Source organism: Brachyhypopomus gauderio, chromosome 10, assembly GCF_052324685.1.
Source record: "Brachyhypopomus gauderio isolate BG-103 chromosome 10, BGAUD_0.2, whole genome shotgun sequence".
NCBI classification, from domain to species: domain Eukaryota; kingdom Metazoa; phylum Chordata; class Actinopteri; order Gymnotiformes; family Hypopomidae; genus Brachyhypopomus; species Brachyhypopomus gauderio.
The window spans coordinates 22,772,854-22,789,524 of record NC_135220.1 but is presented as its reverse complement, the minus strand read 5'-3'; the positions used below and the strand labels follow the sequence as shown (position 1 = coordinate 22,789,524).

The following is a 16,671-nucleotide window of genomic DNA, read 5'->3' as shown; positions in this document are numbered from 1 at the left end:
AGGGTTAGGGATTCAGGGTTAGGGTTATTGTTCACTTAACAAGAAGCGACTTGAACATTCAGAGTGTTCACAGACACAACGTTTACAGTGTTTACTGATGCCTCATTCATAGACATAACATTCACATTGTTTACAGACAGCATTCACAGACATAACAGTCATAGTGTTTACAGATGGCATTCACAAACATAATGGTCACAATGTTAGTGTTTACAATACTCACAGGCATTGCAGTACTTACAGGTGTTCTTATACACATGGTAAGGTGTCTACTACCCATCTCTACACCAAGTGTATTTGAAAGGGGAAGTTCTGTTGAATGGGTCATAATGTGAAGAGGCCTACAGTTTATTTGCAAATGCCATTTGAAGTTGTCGAGTGTATCTAGCCTGGTGTGCACAGAGACCTGTAGAGACCACCTGTAGAGAAATGTAGTTGTATGCCGATATTGCAGCTTCGAGCTAGACACAAAATTATGAGATTCTAAGAACAGCCGCCGTTGATACACGCGCTTCATCACACTGGATGTGAGATGAACCGGTGACTGAAGTCGAATTGCACAACGTCAACTTTAATTTAAGTTTGTTTCTATTGCATTTACATTACTATGTGGGGTGATCCATAAAGAGATCAGAGCCCTGCTGTCCACACTGGTGTCCTTTTGAAGACTCATTTGCTACGTATCCGTTTTTGTGCTCATTCATGCGGATCATTGCGATACACAGCCGCGAGGACCTAATAGGCAGGCCAGCCTCAGTCTGCCAATTTGCTCCACAGAGATTTTTAATGGCCGCCATTTGTCACTGTCGGAGGAACTAGGTTGGACGCTGCCCTCTTTAATCGTGCGGGCACGGCTCTCTGCTCACGTTTCACAGAGAGACCGCTCCCGCGAGGAGGGCTCTTATTCCCTGCCGCTAAACTGTAATTAAATTAGTCCTCTCTTGGGACAGCTGTCACTGCCAGTAGCTGTGAGGGTGAGAGAGAGAGAGAGAGGGTGAGTGAGAGAGAGAGAGAGAGAGAATGGGAGGGAGAGGAGAATGTGAGAAAAACGAGAGAGAAATCTAGATTTTCACCTGGAGTGGAAATCTAGATTCTACTCTAGAGAATGTGGAGTTACAGAACGTGGGAAGAGCTGGCTATCGTCCGTGTGAGGATCTTGTGATACACGGTGACATATGGCCAGATGACGCTGCCATCACTAAGGCCATATTGCCTCGTCTGTGTGTGGGCGTGTAATCGTCGTGGGGTCAGAGAGTGAGCAAATGTTCCTCTCAGTGAGTGTGAATGAACAGTGTTCGTGTGTGTCTGAGACGGTGTATATCTGTGTGTGTTTTCCCAGTCTGCAGGTGAGGTGGGATTAGATGCTGTCTTCTGTGCGGTCACAACTCTTTTCTGTCCTGTCAGGCTCCCCTGTGAGGTAGTTTAGTCTCACGTTTGACACACGTTAGCCGGTGCGTTCTCACGTCCCTCCATGCTGGACTCCACACCCAGAACTGCAGTAGCGCCACAGGGCCTGTGCTGACCTCGCTGCATTTCGTGAGTGGGGCGGTCTCGGGTCGAGAAGACCTGCCTGTGTTTGTGCACAGATTAGTGCTCTGTCCGCTAGTGATCTAGACTGCCTAACACAGTTACACTAGTGCTGTTTTGCCATTTCTGTGTGTCTGGATGTGTTGATATTGTGATGCGGGGAGAGAATCTGGGTTTCTGACCCATGCTGTGTAACACTGTTTCTCCATTAAAGGACAAATGCTGACGAATCGTGAATTCGATTTTCCCTTACAAAGCTCAGGCTTCCGGATCTCCACACACACAAAACGCTGATCTTTCACTGGGCCTACCATGAATAAAAACGGTTTTCGTCTACTTTGTGACTTTCAAAAAGGAAAAGGTTGCCATCTTGTGGTATTTAAAGAAAGTGCCTTTGTAATTTTCATCATTTATATTTGCTTTGAGTGTTCTGTAGTACTGGAGATGGAAAACACACTAAAAAGACCACCAATGAATTTAGGTGCTCAGAATAGATGAAATTAGGTGCTCAGAAGATGAAAATGTGCTCACGGTGTTCCTGAATTTCAGCAGGTAACAGGAAGCAGAAGAACAAATGAAATATGAGCAGCAGTGCTGGTGCAGGCAATGGGCCTCCAGCATGTGTGCATGTTTCCAAATGTGTGTACAAGTTTACAAATGTGTACATGTTTACAGACCCGTGGACATGTTTACAGATGTGTGTACATGTTTACAGACCTTTGTTCATTGCAGCGCACAGTTTTTAGGATTTTGCGTTTTTAGTGAGAAATGGTCATGTGGTTGAAATCTGACAAACATGAGATTTCACTCACACTTAACTGAGCTGATTGATTTAACTTCATGAATAGTGTCTGAAAACATCAAGCACTTCAGCAAAGCCCGTGTTGTGTTAGGTTGGCGTTGGCAGATAGTGTGAGTGTTTGTTTGGTATTGCATTAGTTTACATTGCAGCTTTTCTGGCATAAAGTCGCTGCAGTGTCATTGGTACGCCAGCAGAGGGCACTCTGGTGTTCTGTCATAGAGGGACTGAGGAAACTTTTCTTTTTTTGCCCCCCTTTTCACATGTTCATATCTCAGTTGTTTTCAGCCCAAGAGTGTAGACACCTAAATGAGTGCCCACTCTCATGACCTGAAACCGGCTGTTTCTGTAGCCTGTTCAACCTATCAGTTTACACTGGTTAATGAATGACACTTAAAACACCGCCACCATGTGTTTCTGTGCTTGTTGAGTGATTCCTTGTGTCGTCTATGCTGAATCATTATAACGACGGCAAGGGTCCCGTGTGCATCCCTGCCTCCAAGGTTTAAAAGAATTCACTGCAGAGGTTCAGTATCCGCTAGTCTCCATGGTAACACGGGTGTTGAGCTGACAGGGGACCAGTGTGATAGCAAGTAAAAGCTCCAACATCCAGTTTGAACAAAATAAATGAATGCATAGCTGCAGTTAACGCTAACCCCTAACCCCTAACCATAACACTCAGAATGGGAAGCTTCAAAACAAGACAGAACTACAGAAGATATCCCCTAACCCTATCCCCTAACCCCTAACCCTATCCCCTAACCCCTAAGTGTAACCCTCAGCTCTGGGAAGAGAACAGCTACCATTTTGCTCTGCTACACTGGTGAACGCCGCGGCCCGTCTCTGAGAGCACTGCTCTTCTTGTTTTGAAGCTCCCCATTCTGAGGGCAGTACAGTCTAGGGTTAGGGGTTAGAGGTTAGAGGTTAGGGTTACTCCAGGACACTCTCTCCAGGACACTTCAGTGATGGTTGGGATTAGGGTGCTCATTTCAGGACACATCCTGTTACTGTCAAGGATAGAGATTGTGTATATTTCTGAATGTGTTAGATGTGTGATTGTGAGTGTGTGCATGTAGGTGAGTGTGTGTGTGCTTGTGTGCGCACTGCTGCAGTAAACTGTCTAGAAGAAGATCTGATATTAGTGGACAAGCTCACTCAACCCACCCATTACATCAGAGAAGAGTGCTGAAGTTCTGCAGAGGGGGGCGGGGTGTGTGTGTGTGTGTGTGTGTGTGGGGGGGGGGGGGGGTTACGGGGGGGGGGGGGGGGGGGGATCTGAGTAGGAGAAAGTATGATCACACTTGCACTGATGCGTTGATTTGAATGTAAATCTCTCCTGCACCACATTGCAGTTGCCTTGGAAACACGGCTGGTAAAATGTTATCAGTGTCTTGTGTTTTTTCTTTCACTGGGTACTCTGATGGATGGGGATGAATGGGGGGGACGGATGGAGGGATGGATGAGGGGATGAATGGGGTGATGAATGGGGGATCGATGAGAGGATGGTGAGGATGAATGAGGGATGAATGAGGGGACGCTCTGACCTGATGACCTCAGCCTGATGACACTCTGACCTGATAACCTCAGCCTGATGACCTCTGACCTGATGAAACTCTAACCCGATGACCTCTGACCTGATGATGCTCCGACCTGATGACCTCAGCCTAATGGCGCTCTGATCTGACGACCTTAGCCAGCTGCACGGTCAAAGGAGGATGGATTCTGTTTAATAAAAATGATTTCTGATCATATTATGTAGTTTAACACATTGTTATTATTATTATTTTCTCATGACATTAAATACTTTCAAGTTTTGAGAATGACATTTTGACATGATTTTCTTTGCTTTCACACATGAACAGAACAGACGAAGCCAGTTTCCCCTTAGATTGTGTTCAGATTGAACATATCTGATTTTTAGAATATCCACTTTGTATCCAGATTGATTCTGATAGTCTGAACAGCAAATCTTTGGAGCTTTGGAGGTGGTTTGAAATGTGATTGTCTTTTATGCATATGTATGTCAGGCTGTAATGCTCTGGCTGCTGAAACTGAATTTCAGAGTGTCTTTTGTGTCATCTGTCACTCTCAACATAACACCTGAAAACATGCAGGCGCCACGGATGGGAACAGTCTCTTCTGTCACTGGGAGAACCAGCATCTTCTGATCTGTGTCTTTGACAGGGTGATTGTTTGGAGGGCGAGATGATTCACCTCCATCTTTCCTGCATCCGTGTGCAAAATCCGTGTCACCAACATAGCTATATAGTTACTGACGCCTACGCTGTTACCACAGCAACCCATGCAGATAGGTTGTTGATGTCTGGACACACAGATCCATCAGATCATCGTCGTCTCAAAAGGTCTGATTTGAGAAACACACGTGGTTGGTGTACAGGCGTAGCAGAGCCTTGCTGCAGCTGAAATCCTCAACACATGCCATGTGTGTTTGTCCGATGGAGGCATCAGACGTCAGAGCTGTGTTTGGTCGTGGATGTCCTAAAACACATCACACGTTCTGAGATTTTAGCTCTCAATCAAAGAAATCTTTCATTGTTTGCCAATTCTTTTTGAACTCTGAAATGCTTTGGTCATTATAACGGCAAAGAGTCTGGTGGTCATTAGCTGGAATATGTAGAACGGCTCATCTTGAGGCAGTTGAGCTCTCAAGCAAGAAGATTCAAAAACATCATCAATCTGCGGCCTTAATGTTCCTCATCAGGACTGTGTGAAGCTGCTGCTTGATGCATTGTTGGACAGATCTGCTCTGAGGGAAAAACTCCACGTTTGATTCCTGTGCCTGATTCTGCTTCCTCCAGCTGATGCTTTTGAGTCACTAGAGTGTGCTCAGAACTAGATGTAGCAGTCCAGCACGTACACACACACACACACACACACACACACACACACACACACACACACACACACACACACACATCCTCTCACAGCAGGGGTACAGCCACTGCTCATGAGAGCAGTCCAAACCCATTATGCACACTACTGAGCTGAGCACAATGCAGTAGGGATATGGAACACAAACCCCGCCCTTAATCCCACCCCCTCTTAACCCCGCCCCCCTCTTAACCCCACCCCTCCCCTCTGGAAGACGTCTAATGCTGCATGTTTGCCACTGACTCGACCTCTTCACATCTAACAGAGTCATGAAGAGGTCGCCGCACCTGTTGTGACAACGCTGGGTCCGCTAGCCCATTCTGCCCTGTTATGTTCCACTTGTGTGTGCAACCCTGATTGGTGTGCAGCCTTGATTGGTGGGCAGCGCTGATTGGTGTGCAGCCCTGATTGGTGTGCAGCCCTGATTGATGTGCAGCCCTGATTGATGTGCAGCCCTGATTGGTGGGCAGCCCTGATTGATGTGCAGCCCTGATTGGTGGGCAGCCCTGATTGGTGGGCAGCTCTTTGGTGTAAGCTGGTGTGCATACTTTCTGCTGACAGCTTTTCATTCTGGAAAAGTGCACTCTTCTCTCTCAAGTTGTTCAGTGCACTCTTCACGCTGTATCCTGGCAGCCCACCACTGATGGGAGTGTAATCCTCTCACCGTGCCCACATCTGGGTCGCCGACCCCGGCTGACCCCGGCTCTGTCGGCTTCGTTAGCGCTGAGGGATTAGCTGGCGCTGTTGGACAGCAGTTACACTCTTCCACTCAAAATGGAGACTCTAGATGTTTGGTTAAGTTGAAATAGGTGCTGCTAAATGCATCAGAAATGTCCTGGTCCAATACAGATTTGTCTGTTTTTGTTTGTATTTGTTAGTTCTTTTATATTTGTTCACGGAGCGCATGATGGACTGCTCAGTGGGGTCCTGGTTATGATTGTTCTGGTAATCTGAGCAAAGCAGCCTGGTGTGCCTGTCCAGGTTGTGCGGCTGCCTCCTGCTGATTTCATGCAGATTAACATGAATTGTCCCCGTTGTCTGTAACACGCGGCTGCGTCTGCGTCTGCTACGGCCGGCGGCGGCGGGTACGGCCCCAGACGTGTGTCTCTGGCTGCCGTGGCAGTGGCTTCGGTTCTCTGGGCCGGTTGTAGTGTAGACTCACAGTGACGGAGACGGGGCTGGTGTGAGGACTGGCCGGGATTTACGGGCTCCACATGACCTGGTGTGCACACATGCATGAAAGCAACTCGCAGTGTAAGCTCTCAGGCTGGTGGGTGGAGGGAGAGGGGTTGTTATGGATTGGGTCGTTAATGTTTGGTACGCACGGGTGTGTGTCTGTGTGTGGGGGGGGGGGGTAGTTTATTGTCATGTTTTGTGAGAGAGATGAATGAAGATAGTTTAGCTTTCTAACCAGATGAAGTGCCTCACCAGATGGAGCATCTGAACTAGCTAAACATGAGTGTGTGTGTGTGTGTAGGGAGGGGTTGTCTATGTGGGGTGTAAGGTCATTGTCTGAATTATATGGAACAGGAGGCCTCTGTGAGGATTAAGCAGGCTGCTCTCATGCTGCTGGATCAGGCATCTGACACACACACACACACACACACACACACACACACACACACACACATGCAGCATTGCACTGCTTCATTGAGCACAGTCCACTCAACTTGTCCATGGAGACCAGAGGAGTTTTACTGCACCGTAAGTTCAGTAGAAATTATTTCTACCCTTTTAACTTTCTCTGAGATGGATGATTGTTACGTCCTGCTGGGACTCTGTTTGGGCTTCCTCCCAGTGGCTGGATTTGTGCTTTTTCTGTGTCGCCCACGTTACTCTGTCAGTGGGGATTTGCATAAATTGCGTTTTAGTAGTCACACTTTGTATTTGTCTCTTCTGGTAGGTGTGTGTTCATTCTTCGTAAAGTTTTTACAGTCTTATTCATTTAATACAAAGTTTCGTATCGAGTTTTCTTGGGTGGTGATTGTTGGTTACTTTTACTCTGTGCCGTTGATATGGGCAACGCTCCCTGCAGTGGGGGTCTGAGCAGCCGTCCGGTTGTGGATGGATGTCATTACGCTGTATTTTAATGCAAATGAATGCTCTGTGTCTCCGGCGGGCAGCTCTGGCTCTGATGCGTACGCTGCAGAGATGCCAGCAGCTGCCTCATTCAGCTCCACCTCTGAGGAGCTTCGAGGTGCAAAGAACAAATCCTCTTACTCCTGCAGCAGCAGGTGCCAATCTGCCCAGATTCATGATGGTGTCGTTCTGTTTTACACTCGGTCTCGTCTCATGGAGGCTGTGACCTGTTTCTGCACTCAGTAAACTCCACGAAAGCTTGTTTGATACCTGCAAAGGGGGCCGCTGTGGTTTTTTTTTTTTTTTTTTGGGGGGGGGGGGGGGGGTGTCCCAGGGTGGCGGGGGGGGGGGTGTCCCAGGGTGGCAGGAGGGCTCTGCAAAGCTCAATTCTTCTGGTTATACTTCTGGTGCTTCTACTTCTGGTGATGGCACACAGGTTCACGCCTGGCGTTAATCCCCCTAAACCTCTCCTGAGCCAACCGACATAACCACTGGCCATAATGCCCTGCACACATATGGTTACTGGATCTCATGGTGTTGTTATGCAGTGGTGTACCTCAGCTGTGGTATATTATATCCAGTGGTGTACCTCAGCTGTGGTATATTATATCCAGTGGTGTACCTCAGCTGTGGTATATTATATCCAGTGGTGTACCTCAGCTGTGGTACATTATATCCAGTGGTGTACCTCAGCTGTGGTACATTATATAAAATGGTGTACCTCAACTGTGGTACATTATATCCAGTGGTGTACCTCAACTGTGGTAGTCATGGGGCAGTCATGGCCTGGTGGTAGGGAACTGGTCTTGTGACCAGAGGGTTGTGGGTTCGATTCCGAACTGAGCGGAGCAGTTCACATTTTACAACACCATTTAATAAAAAATTCTCCAGTTATGTGATTCTATATTACTTATTTATTATGTTAAAATAAGGATTTCAAGTCTTTTCAAGTCTTAAAGCTCAAGTCCGATTCCAAGTCCGATTCCAAATCAGTAAAGGTAAAGTCTAAGTCAAGTCGCAAGTCTTCAGTGATGTTGTCGAGTCAAGTCACAAGTCATCAGTTTAGTGACTCGAGTCCACACATCTGGAAATTATCATATAGTTAAACCCGCCCACTAAGATGGAAGATATGATTGGTCAATTTTACTGTCATTTGAAACTGGTATTGCGCCAGGCCCTCTGTAAACGAACAGCGGGCATCACAGTCCTGATGGGGGGAGACACAGGCTCACAGGCTTCCACTTAACCCCTCACCTTCAAACACAGATTGAATAGACACGGGTGAATAATTTATTTGCTTATATTTTTGTAATTGTTTAGATGTCGATTGTCAAACTGTAAGTAGATAAAAAAAATTGGATAAATTATATATAATTATGTTTTAAGAATATTTTAGGCCCTCTGAGAGGGCGTACAGGGCCCTGACGGTTCCCCACTGGTGTACCTCAACTGTGATACATTATATCCACTGGTGTACCCCAACTGTGGTACATTTAATTATACCCACAGGTGTACCTCAACTGTGGTACATTATATGCAGTGATGTACCTCAACTGTGGTTTTTGCAGCAGGGCCTTCTAGATGGTCCGCACCCTCACCTGCTGAACTGCGGTCCTTGTGGTGGCACTGGGGTGAGGTGGGTCATGGTGGGACAGAGTGTGATGGGATTGTAAACAGAGCATTTGTATTTAAATCCACATCAATTCCAACCATGTAAAAAGGCATCCGCCTTGTTTTGCTTGCTTTCTGCTGTTACTAGTTTGCTGCATTAATTGTGCTTATAGTCTAGTGATCAGTCACCTTGGCCTTGTTTTTTATGGTCATGCAGCTATTTTATTGCAGATTTAAGGTGACAATGTCACGGTCACAGCTCCGGACCCTTCCCTGTGGGCATGCCGCTATGTCGTCTGCGTGTCGTTATGTCCATATTTGTAGTTCCGTGGGTGTGGGTTGTTTGTGAGCGTGTTCGTAGTCGCACCTGTGCCTTGTCTCGAGATCACGAGGGTCTGTGTTCATCACCTATTTAATGTGCGTTCGCGCAGTGTCTTGTGCTCGTCTTTGTCTAAAGTTTCGTGTCTGCGCGAGTGTTGTTTGTAGCTGCTCGCGCTCCACCCGGAGCTTACACGTGTTTGTTTAAATAAAAGTTCTATGTTCACCGTTAACGTCGTGGTGCCTGCCTCCTACACCCGCCGTCACAGAAAGACGAGCCGACGAGATGCCAGGACACAAGAAAGGGAAGAAGGAGGCCAAGCGCCGCCATACATCTTCCCCTGCGTCCGCCCCGGCGCGTGCCCGGGTGAAGACAGCGGACGTGTTCGACGAGGCTGCGTGGAGAGAGGGCTACCGCGCCTTGAAGAGGGAGTCGATCCCCCTGGCATACCCCGAGGAGGAATCAGATGCGCCGTTCGTGATGAGCGTTGGTGCCTTCACTATGGCCCCTCCCGAATACGAGTTCGGGAGCGACGGGTCCGGAGAGGAGGAGAGCCCCCCCTCCTCCGTTTAATCGGAGGAGAGCGATGGCGAGACCAGCTGCGTCCCCTCTGTTCCCGCAGCTCTCCGGACGTCCGAGGAAGAAAGGGTCAGCCCCCCGTCGTCGTTGTTCTCAGAGTCAAAGGTAGATTATGGGGAAGGTGATGAGGAAACCAGCTCTGTCCCCTCCTGCCACACGTCCTCCGCCGAGCGCCACGGTGTGGAGGAGGACGTCAGCCCTCCCCCTTCCATCTTCTCGGCTCCCACCGAATATTACGGGGAGGGAGAGGACGTCAGTCCGCCTCCGTCCGTTTGTTCGACCCCCTCCGGGGCTTACAGCGGGAGCGACACAGAGGAAAGCGCCTCGGTCGTCTCGGAGGACACCGTGAAGAAGGAGAAGGGGTGTCTGCGAGGCGAGGAGGGCTCTCGTGCCCCGTCAGTGGGGAGCAGAATGAGTTGGTCACACTACCCGGCCTCAGAGGAGTCCATGTCCCTGGGTCGGAGTGAGGCGGAGGAGGAGCCAATGGACACCACGAGGGGAAAAAGCGTCGGTGATCCCGGGAACGCATCCTGTGCGCCTGTGCAATCCTGTGCGCCTTTGGAGACGTCACGGAGACCCGCCGGCGCGCGGCGCCAAGTCTCGGCTCCAGCGGCGTCCAAGAGGGAGTGCGAGGCTCCTCAGGGGAAACACCCGGGCGCGAGGTCCAAGGGTGCACCGAGAGGTGCAACGCGCGCCGGAGGCGCCACAACGAGGGCTGAAGGGACTCCGCCGCCTGTACCGCCTGCTCCGCCCGTTCCGCCTGCCTTCCCTGGAGGGATAGCGCCACCGCTAGCGCTCTGGCAGGCAGCCCAACCACTGTCATGGCTGCCTGTTCCTATGTGTTTGTCTATCCCCGTGTCTCTCCCTAATCTCCTTTTCCCTCTTGTGCCTTTCGTGTTTAATGTTCCCGTGTGCGTGTTTGTGCTTGTACCCGTGTTTAATGTTTACTCCCCTGTCTTCCCAGGGAGAGTGTACTAGAGCTGTTCGCGGCGGTTCCCACCATCGGGGGAGACGGCTCTCGGAGGCTCGGGGAACCGACGGCTCTGGACCTGCCCGTCGGTGTAGGTTCGGGGCTTTCCAGCTGCGCAGGACGATCCGGGAGTAGCGAGCCCCTGGTGGAGGGTTCTGTCACGGTCACAGCTCCGGACCCTTCCCTGTGGGCATGCCGCTATGTCGTCTGCGTGTCGTTATGTCCATATTTGTAGTTCCGTGGGTGTGGGTTGTTTGTGAGCGTGTTCGTAGTCGCACCTGTGCCTTGTCTCGAGATCACGAGGGTCTGTGTTAATCACCTTTTTAATGTGCGTTCGCGCAATGTCTTGTGCTCGTCTTTGTCTAAAGTTTCGTGTCTGCACGAGTGTTGTTTGTGGCTGCTCGCGCTCCACCCGGAGCTTACACGTGTTTGTTTACATAAAAGTTCTATGTTCACCGTTAACGTCGTGGTGCCTGCCTCCTACACCCGCCGTTACAGACAAGTTTGTTGGTTTTAAAAATAAAAAATAAACCACATCACTATATCTATAAAAAATAGTACAAACAACATGTAAAGATACCACTTAAAGCCAAAAGAGATTTTTTTTACATTCAGAATTCCTTTGCAGGGCCTATCAATAAGGAGCAATTTTACATCAAACGGTAATCACAAAGCAGACAACAAAAGATACAATGGCAAAACATCGCCAGCATGTGAAGTCACGGAGTTCTGTTGTCAGTGTAGTGCTGCACCTGATATTAACACACGTCCAGTACGATGAGGTCAGTGGCCAGCACAAAGTTTGAACAGGGTACCGTGTGTCTGCGACGACTGTAATGCAGACTTAACGCATTCTGGATTCGCGGGACATTTCAGCCAAACGATGTAAGAAAGTGACCAGTCGTGATCAGACTGAGACATGTTCACAGTGCCAGGTGGAAGCAACACGAGGCTCATCCCTGCACATTGGTGAGTGTGTCGAATTGGACTTTTACTCTGCTGTACCGTCCATATGTCCTGTCCAGTCTGAAGGGAACATGGCAGCAGGGAAGTGAACTCCCTCTCATGGGGAAAGACTCAGACTTTAGAGGATCAACTTGATATATGTTGACTGGATAAAGTGCACCTAGAGATATAATATAATAATAATAATAATAATAATAATAATAATAATCATAATCATAATATAATAATATATCTGAGTTAATATGCATAGTTTTTCTCAAAGCAGCTAGGCACTCCTGTGGTGATCCTCATAAGGCAGATTGAGCCTTATTACAACTGCAGAGCTCACACTGACCTGGACACACTACTCATGATTCCAGCCTCACCAGTAACGTGCACCTGGTACAGACTTGATGATGATGATAATGATGATGATGATGATGTCTGGACATCAGCTTCTACTTAAGGGGAGGTGAGGAAGAGTTTGGGATTCATCTGACACTTCTGAGTTTGAGGAGTGTCTGTATCCTCACTATACACTGGTGAAGGCCACAGGGAACTGGTGAAGGCCAGAGGCCACAAAATGTTTCCATTTCATAAAAAACTCCTGTCCTTTTTATTTTAATTTGTCAAAAATAAAATTTTATTAAAAACACTGAAGAAATCTCTTGAATAACTGACTACGTTCCACCGTTATCCAGACAAGCCGTCACCATCACTCAGCAGCAGACGTATGTAATGTCCCTCAGACATTACGGATGTCTGAGCAGTCGGTGGCTTGCTGTTGTCTTGGAAACGGACGTTGTGGTTGATTCAGCAGTCAGGTGTTGTTGTGGCCTGGACAAGGTTGGCTGGGTTTCCCTGGCAACTTCAGTGTGTTCCACCCCTAAGCAACGACAGGTCTGCTGTCTCCAGACCCTCCGCAGTGGTCATTGAGGCACTGGGGCTGGAGCGCTGAGTGCTGACCTGTATTCTGACTGCTGCCCGGCTGGAGGGAACACGCTTGGCCATTTTTAACGCTTCGGATGGAAGTGCTCAAACTCCTGTGCTGCTCTGCGGTGGTGAAAGCCTCCATTCTCTGCTTCTGTGCCTCTGCGTCTCTCGGGGGTGGAGAAGATTTGGGTTTTTTCCTTTCAGCACACAACCGGCTCAATCTAACAAATTGACTGCGTTTAATCCTATGTGTTGCCAGTCAGGGGATTATTTGGGGATTTTAATCTGAAAGTCCAATTATAGCATTGTGCAGCATGAAAACTGCAGCAAATACTAACAGTATCTCTCTCTCTCTCTCTTTCTCTCTCTCTCTCTCTCTCATCCACCCATCTTTCTCTCTCTCTCCACCCATCTCTCTCTCTTTTCCTCTCTTCCTGTTGTTTTCCTCAGACATCCAGGAGTTTTACGAGATGACCCTGCTGAACACTCAGAGCTGTGATTCGAAGCTGGAGGAGGTGACGCACGTGTCTGAGCTGTGGGAGGGGCCTGTGACGCCCCAGCCCGCCCCCACGGGCACTGACCTCCACCCACCCTGTGGTCAGCCCAAGGTGAGAGCAATACACGCACACACGCACACACACACACGCCTACAGAATGAGTGCGGAATGAATAAAAGGACCTCCATGTTGAACTTCCCCAGCTGAGATGACTTTTGACCAGTGGTCATTCAGCACTGCTGCATGGGTGCTGTGGTGGCAGCATCTCTGCTGCACTGAGGAGAGATGGGGGGGGGGGAGTTGTGTAAGAGCTTTTATTCTCTTACATGTGTTTGTTTCCTCTGCTTGTGGCAGGCCAGTACAGAGGAGGGCTGCTATTCTGTCCAATTTTGCCAGTTGGGAGTTTTGTCTGCCAATGAAACAGATGGAGCAGAAACAGACTGTCAGAGTAGCTCCTCTCCCTTGCAGCCCACCCCTCCTCCACCCACCTCTGCTCTACCCACCCCTCCTTCACCCACCCCTCCTCCACCCACCTCTGCTCTACCCACCCCTCCTTCGCCCACTTCTGCTCTACCCACCCCTGCTCCTCCCACACCTCCACCCACCCCTCCTCCACCCACCTCTGCTCCTCCCACCTCTGGCCACCACCACTTCTCCTTTTATTTCCCACCACTGACTACTCATAAAGCCAGATCTTTGACTGTGGTCAACTAATGCTAAATCCTGTTTCAAGGTAACGTTATCCAGTAAGCTTTTCTCGACGTGCAGTGCACAGGCACATGTGTTTGTGTGTGTTTGTATGTGTGTGTGTGTGTGTGTGTGTGTGTGTGTGTGTGTGTGTTTCTGTGTGTGTGTGTGTGTGTGTGTGTGTGCATGTGTCCTCTGCAGTGATGTATGTTCAGCTGGCAGGCAACATTCTAATTAATGTAAACAGAAGCAGCAGTGACTTGTTGAGGAATACAAATACAAATACAAATACAAATATCTCCATCTGTAATCCTGACTCTGTCTAAAGAGCACAGAGAGTATTCACACACACACACACACACACACACACACACACACACACACACACAGAGTATTCACATACACACACGTGCACACACACACACACACACACACAGAGTCTGCACACACGTGCACACACACACACACATACACACACACACACACACACACACACACACACACACACACACACACACACACACACAGAGTATTCACATACACACACACACACACACACACACACACACACACACACACACACACACACACACACACACACACACACACACACACATTGTGTTCTCAAACACAGTGTTCTCACACACAATGTATTTTCACACACAGTCTATTCTCACACAACACTGCTGGCACACCTAGTCCTGATTCCCAGGGTTCTTTTCTGTGGACACCCAGACACACACACACACACACACACACACACACACACACACACACACACATATTGACACACACATATTCACACACATAACAGTTACTCTCATGATTACCGGGACGTTGAGGCACTGGTTCTGTTTTGGCGGGAATCAGAGTACGAAGGTCTTTGACTGTCTGAACTCATGGTGCTCATATAACGCCAGACCCACTGGAGGTCATGTGTATCTCCGCTTCAACCAGTTTGTCCTCATTGTCTTTAAAAAATAAATACTTATATAAATACTTATAATTATCTAGAGATTTCTAAGTAACTTAAGTAAGACTTACTTAATTTGGTTTCTTTAATTATTATGATATTTCTGTTAATTAATGAAGTCAGTTTTACCACAGTGTTTATAGAGAGGGTTGTCCAGACACAGCTTGCACATGGATGTTAAACAAAACTTCCAAGCTTTTTAGACATCAACCAGTACTGATGCTGTAAAACAGCTAAACATTGGCATTGTCCGTTGAATGGTTTGTGTTATTTTACTTCCACTAGGGGGGGCTAGCTCTGTGTGGGCATACATTTCAGACACCCTTCTGCTCAGTCAGTGGGCAATCCGCTGTGCTTCCTAAAGCCCACAGTATGCCAGTGTTAGAGTTACAAATTCCCCAGTAATCCAGCATTGTAGTTATAAAATCCCAATAAAAATAAAGATGCTCAGTAATTAGTTTAAGAGAATAGCTGGTCACAGTCTTTATTGAAGAGGATAGCTGGTCCCAGTCTTGCAGGTGTACTGTGGCCTACAGTTACTCCAGAGGCTTCTGGGAATTACATGTTTATGCACTTTAAGGGTGATTATATATCCAGTTCACCTGTTTTGCATAGTGACTTTGAAGTTTAACATGGTTACAGAGAGTTTGGCACCATTAAATTCAAATGAGAAACTTATCTTTATAAAAAGAAAGATTACCTCATTCTTATATAACTTGGCGTCTAAGATAAGCATGTTTCAAGTAACATCTGGTGCCTAGTGTAGTAATAATATACCTCACAGGCCCACCGAGGACAGTTAGGGTTAGGGTTAGTTAGAGTTAGGGTTAGTTAGAGTTAGGGTTAGACTTAGAGTTAGGGTTAGTTAGAGTTAGGGTTAGTTAGAGTTAGGGTTAGACTTAGAGTTAGGGTTAGGGTTAGAGTTGGGGTTAGACTTAGAGTTAGGGTTAGGGTTAGAGTTAGAGTTAGGGTTAATATTCATGGTTAGCAGGCCTCACGTCCCTCTTCTGTCCTGGCCCAACGAGCGGTGGAAATAGGCGACCTGAAGCAGCTGCTCCTGTTGTGTGTGTCAGGATGTGCGTCCATCAGTACATGTACAACATGTAGCTGTATAAAACATCTGTGTCCCATATGTACACTTGTGTGTAAATAACACCCCCCCTCCACACACACACACTCACAGAGACACTCTCACACACACATTTAAATATTTGCATGATTTGAATGATCTTCACATCGCCACTAGAGGTAATGCTGGAATCAAATATTTAATGTAGTTCAAGCATTATATGGAAGTCTTTGGTATGTGCGTGTGTGTCTGTGTGTCTGTGTGTGTGTGTGTGTGTGTGTGTGTGTGTGTAGGTGCTGGAGAAAGGAAACGGAGAGGTTAGTGTGGAGGAATCAGCAGCCGACCCCAACAGTACTGCAGAGGTGAGCATGGTGACCCAGCTAATCATGGAGCTACATCATTCACAATACACATGTGTACACAGTCTCTCTCTCTCTCTCTCTCTCTCTAGTGCTGTGTCTTATCTCTTATTACACACACACACACACACACACACACAGGCAACGGTGCTAACGTTGTGGGTGAGGATTACTGCATTACTTAGAGATGTAATGTATGCATGCCACGTATGCAGTGATTGTGAAGACGTGGAATGCATCACACCTCCCTGTGGAGAGCAGAAAGCAGCAGATTGTCAGTGTTTATGGAGGGAAAGACTTTACACACACACACACACACACACACACACACACACACACACACACACACACACACACACACACACACACACACACACAGACAGACACAGACACACACACACACTTATACCAGATGCTGCTCACCTTATCATT

General features: G+C 47.9%; 1 protein-coding gene across 21 annotated transcripts in view; it reads left to right on the top strand.

The window, feature by feature from the left end:
• dlg2 (discs, large homolog 2 (Drosophila)) overlaps positions 1–16,671 on the top strand; it is a 219,595-nt gene that overhangs the window by 5,669 nt on the left and 197,255 nt on the right. For 20 of the 21 annotated variants that reach the window (XR_013133791.1, XM_077020528.1, XM_077020525.1 and 17 more), the window contains 2 exons: positions 13,105–13,262; positions 16,174–16,242. Coding sequence is in view for 20 of the 21 variants with exons in the window: in XM_077020528.1 (XP_076876643.1) it covers positions 13,105–13,262; positions 16,174–16,242 (227 nt within the window). In the remaining variant the exon portion in view is untranslated. Of the gene's footprint in view, positions 1–6,837; positions 6,923–13,104; positions 13,263–16,173; positions 16,243–16,671 lie in introns of those variants that run through there. The other variant, XM_077020515.1, reaches the window with a different exon arrangement.